Genomic DNA, 5,602 nt, shown 5'->3' with positions numbered 1-5,602 from the left:
AAGCCTGCTGTAATGAACTGTTAAATCATCAAGCTGTTTGAAGTTATTTATTATTTATGTATTTAGTTAGCTTGTTGCTGTGATAGTTTTAGATGTACTCCGACACTGGATAACTGGTGCATTCAGTGCATGATCAATTCTAAACTAGCTGCAAGAGCAGCAGTTTAACCCATTTTGACCTGAGATCAGATTCTAAAAATATCTTCTACATCCTGGCCACTGTGTCGACCCCGAAGGTCGCCGGCTCAGGCGCCCTAGCTAAATCATTATAGCATGTGGCTAAATCTGTGCAAAATTTGGCGCTTTTAGACAAATTAGCACAAAATATTCCTAAGCTCCTCCACTATGAAGTGAGGGGCACCTTTTTTGCTTTTGTACATCACAGGAGGGTATAGGCTTGGCTGCTACTGTACATGACGAGGTGACGTTTAAAATTACACTTTTCCTAATCCTTTCTACAGTACAATGCTTACAGTGGTACTGTTTATTTTCCTTTTTCCATTCTGGTCTTTCTCCAGTGAATTCTCCTGTGCTGTTTCCATTTATTGTTTCTTGTGAAGCTTTCTCCACATTGGTTACAGCTGTACTGTTTCTTTCCTTTGTCCAATCCTGGATAGTTTTTTGTATACATCAATTTGTTACAAGATGTAATGGGCTGCATGGCGTCTTACGTTGGATGTTATTTAGTGCCCTAAATGAAGTATTCTAAGTTGTGTTTATGTTTGAGGTGAGGAGGTGAGGACACGTTGATTGAGCTGATCAGCTAAGATTACAAAGTCTCAACCTCCTCTGGCTTCACATTAACCTCTAACGACCTCTGCTCCCTGTTGGGCCCTCAGGCCTGTCACTTGCATATAATCGCCTAATCGCAGTTATTTTTTAGGCCTATGCCCAGCTTTGTGTGTTCGTGTGAATCATAACGATGATTTGATTGGCTGAGCAAAGTATACGTATTGAGGATTAGAAAGTGAGGACAGAAACGTGAAACCTTGTATAATCAAGTTATTTGTCATATCTGCCATAGTGCAATTTGTGATTATAAAGCCTAAAAAGGCAAATAGAAATACAAATTGTAACGTTACAATGTTCAATGCAAAAAAGTTTAAACTTAAATGTGTAAATAATCGTGACAGCCCTAGGCAGCGCCCACCAGCAGATGGTCAGGTAGACTAGAAGTCACTAGAGGAAAGGAGAGGTCATGTCCTTTGATCTGCGACAAGCTCTTTTAAAACCTGCTCAGACAGACACGCTTTCAAGGTTGGTACTGCACCCTGCTGGACAAAATGGGAAGTTACTCAGCAAGAGCAATACCAGTAGTTACATCTTAAAACAATATTACTCAACCTATTACTTAATATATCTAATTACGTTACGAGTTATATTACTAAACTATACTTTTACACATAGGCCTACAGCTTATATCACAAATTAGCAAAAGCTATTTCAAAATAACAGATCTACAGTACATACAAACTAACTGACTAGCATGTCACATTGCAACGAGTTGATGTCTTGTAGATCTGTCCTTTTTCACATGTGACAATCTCCTACTATGGTGTATAAATTATAGGCAAAATAAAGTATCTCAGTCAAAAACAAATCACATTTGTGTGTAACTTATGTTACTAGATCTCTTGTATTTCAGTATGAAAACCAAGTAACCTGTGTCCTGTATCATAATTATACTACTTCATACCATACCAGTTTGGGGATATGATGATATATTTTTTTTCTTTCTTTTGCTGAATTTGGTTGAGTGCATTGTGAGTACATTTGACCCATGCATGCTGTCTGTAAAGCCTACTTGAGTTACACATTTGGGCACCAATTTCAGCACAGAATATCTGCCACTTATACGGGTGTCCCACTCCCCTGTGGCACACCCGTTATGCGATGCTCAGCCGATTCTGTCCTCATTACTAAAAATATTAGTTATAATATCCATGGGATTATTTGCATGCCCATATATGGCCATATACTGATGACATCAGGGATCTCGATATATGGGCATAAAATGGATAGCTCACCATACAGTATATGGGCATATGGGACATGAAAGACATCAGACATCTCTATATGGGCATGTCAGTAAGATAGATCACTGGACTGGTGAAACCAGTGATCTTATTTATGTTATCGTGAGGGCCCTCACAATAGGGCTGCACGAGATGCATCATATATCATCTCATTCCGGCCAATCACAATTTGCGTCCTCACCTTCGTCTTCAATGTTTGTGTGTTTACACAAAGACATAGCTAATATTTATAACGCAAATATTTAACTTTATTAGTGTGGTTGCTCAGAGTGCAACCGACTTTATTATGTATTTGTGCTGTATAAACGTTAGGATCCCTGTGACGTCGTGACTCATGTGGGTCAATATATCATCATCATTATCATACTGGACTTATGCAAGACTCAAAGCTTGAAATTATCGGTGCAACCACATTTCTAGTTAATTTCGGTCAGATCAGGGCTGAAACCTATAGTTGCCCAAATATGGAGGCTGTAAGAGCCATTTGAGCCTCCTTATCATCTCTGTAATGTCACTACAGGGCAATGCCAATTTATCAATCAAGGCCTAGGTTGCCATAGTTACTGGGAGGGTATTTAACCCTGTCCCTAATGAATTGCAGGTGTTGCTGATAGGAGGCAAACTGTTTTCTGACTGTGCAGACAGGGACTGTTGCATTCACCACGTTTGACTGTTTGTTATTTATGTTATTTGCATTAAAAGTATAGGATTCTGGACAGTAAATAAATATAATTTAATATCAACGAACAGCGAACATTCTGGACCTCAGGTCTTTCAGTTTCAGCACACGTCTATGTCATACTGATACATCATGACATCATAGACTATGTTGTGAAGCGTGTGTTGACCTTATATGGTGTCGATGTGTGCAGCTACATCAATTTGACATTGTTTTCAGCACAGGAGCTTTGACTATGGAAGACGAATGGGAGGAGCAGGAGCAGCTGGTCGTAGTGGAGCTGTCTGGTGTGATGCACAACGACCTGTCCAAGTTACCACGAGGCACCTGCAAGATCCTGGACATCGACAGCGAGAGCCCCATGATGCAGCTGGGCCAGTGTGTGCTTGTTGGGGAGTATGAAGACGCGGTGGGTACCTGTGTGCTTTTTGAGGAGGGGAACAACCCCAAAGAGCTCAAGTACAAGTGTCACACTGTGAAGAGGCTAGTGATGCAGCGTACTTTCCTCACTGAGAAGGAGGGAGAGACCAGCACAGGAAGTGGTGATAGACGCTGAATGGCAAGACGCTATACCTTCCACCCTGCAGGACAAGGAGAACACATGGACGAAGGACACAGGGTGTGAACATTAGCAGGGGGTCTTCAAAGCGAAAAGAAGATGAAAATATTAACAGCAGAAAATCCAACATTCAATGCAGGGGAAAAAAAGGAAAACGTGAATAATTCTGTCTGTCTGTACTGTAATTACTGTTAGTTCAGCAAGTTCATGGTAGTTCAGCAAGTTCATGTTTTTCTGAGAGGCAATAAAGGATATAGAATATTTGAGGCATGTAGAGATTATAGACCGGGGCCAGTGCCCTGGGGCCTCTCCAATATGGCATACGGCCGTAAATGGGGCCCCAGGCCCTCCTAGTCCTAAAACCTGTACATCCTGCTGTAAATAGGTCTGTAAACGGTGCTTTCAAATGTTCCTCCCTTCAGTCCTCTGACTGGTATTAAAGTTAATACATAGTGTACCAAGTTAACCCCATAGCGCATACCCTTCATATCATATTACGTCACTCATTAAATACCTGATGTTACCGGTGTATATATATATATAAAATGGCACAATTCACCCTTTGTCAAGTCCTGCCTGTGGTTATGCCCCTCTTCGCACCCATTGGTTGCCGTTTCATCGTCCTTTCTCTCCCTCCACTACCATTGAAATAACGTTGCTTCAGTTGCTTCATATTCATATTGATATTCTATGCATTCTGTGCATTCTGTGCATATTGATATTCTGTGCATTCTGTGCATATTTTAAACTTTGTGTCAGTAAAAAGGAACATCACAGGTGCAGCATGGTCACTGGGCAATGGCATAGGCCTATCATGTTTATTTTTGAGGGGTGCTAGAAGGGAAAATGTACGTCGTCTTGTCCCTAACACAAACATTAAATGTTTGTTTTATTCATGTTTTCATTATGTGGTGCTGCTAACATCACTGAGGTCCAAGACCTGAGGCTGTGGCCCCCCCTTCTGGACAGTAGCCCAATCAACAGTACAGTAAAAAGCTAGGGTTCTGTTCACATTATGGTTGATGTGAACGGTGCGTTCTAACATGCCAAAGTACATTTATAAATAATACATAATTAAAATAATGACATATGTGCAATATTAATAACCAGTAGGCCTACAAAGTGTCCTAATGTAATTTCTAATGTTCAGGGTATATCAATTTGCGGATATATACTATATAGACTAGAGCATAGACAGTTGTTGGAGTTGGGCAGTCTGATCTGAATCATCTGATGCTCCTAACCTTTTTCCTAATGGGACTGATCGAGGGTAACTATACTGGGACGTAGGTCGGGACTTGATCACCCCGGCTGGGTCGAGTGAGGGTATGATGTTGTGAGACCCGAAACCCAGAGGACCTTGGGATAGCCTACATCACTGAGGATACGTCCCAGGTGCATCCTGCAATGTTTTTTTGTTCTATGTAGCATGTGACATGTCAAACTATATAGGGCTTTTGAATCAAATGTAGCCTATTAGTTTTGCACAATAGCCACTTGCCCAAATGTGCCCAAATTCCCCTACTGCTTGGAATGGATTCAGAATATGAAAAACCCCTAGTTTGACATGTCACATGCTACTTAAAGCATAATGAAATTTTGACATTTTTGCCTTTATATAGGATGTTAATGGCATGGTCACATAAAAACCCCTATAAAAACAAATTGCTCAATATCGACAGCCGGTCAGTAATTCAGATTCATGAATGTATGACAATATTTTAGGCCAATAAAAAAAATATATAAACCAAATGTCCCACCCCAGAACCCCGGCTGGCGGACTACGGCCTATATCATTCACTACAAGAGTTATGACAAGATAGGATGGACAAGGCGGGCGGAGCTCACAAGAGGGCAGTCAGAGGTGGAAGGGAGGGGGCGACCGGCGGACGGACGAGTGAAATCCCAGCAGGAGAACCAAACAAACCCGGTGGGCCGTGGCATTCTTCATTATGTTTAACATGTAGATTAAACAAATTTCTGGCATCCAAGCGGATTCCTTTCTACTAGTACTAGTACAGAAGTTGAACCTGACAACCTTCTCTTCTCAAACAAGTTCGTCCTTGCTACGCCTTCGCCTCGCCTGCGGCTTGTTGTTAGCTGAGAAGCAGGTGGATTATTTGCGCCAGTCATCAGGGAGGTTTCACATTCCCCGCCTCCTCTCCTTCACCGGTCGCTGATTGGCATTCATTCCTACACATCACGTCCATGCAGTCGCTGCTGTGTTATTATGGTAGCACGATGCAGCTGCTGCGCTTCAGTGAATCAAACTGCCTTGCCGTAAAACAGCGATAACTTAGGGAAGGCGCAGCCAGCAGCAGGGCCAGG

General features: G+C 41.9%; 1 protein-coding gene across 1 annotated transcript; it reads left to right on the top strand.

Annotated features, from left to right (window-relative positions):
- Window positions 1–2,950: 2,950 nt before the first annotated feature.
- Window positions 2,951–3,271, top strand: LOC308314573 (general transcription factor 3C polypeptide 6-like; the record flags this gene model as incomplete). The annotated part of the gene is made up of 1 exon (XM_080762203.1): window positions 2,951–3,271. The coding sequence occupies one exon, from the start codon at window positions 2,951–2,953 to the stop codon at window positions 3,269–3,271; it is 321 nt and encodes a 106-aa protein (XP_080618329.1).
- Between the last annotated feature and the right edge of the window lie 2,331 nt (window positions 3,272–5,602).

Source organism: Protomyctophum bolini (genome assembly GCF_963924005.1).
Source record: "Protomyctophum bolini genome assembly, chromosome: 4".
Taxonomy (NCBI): domain Eukaryota; kingdom Metazoa; phylum Chordata; class Actinopteri; order Myctophiformes; family Myctophidae; genus Protomyctophum; species Protomyctophum bolini.
Note: the sequence above shows the minus strand (reverse complement) of the source record. Positions and strands in the feature narration are given on the sequence as shown.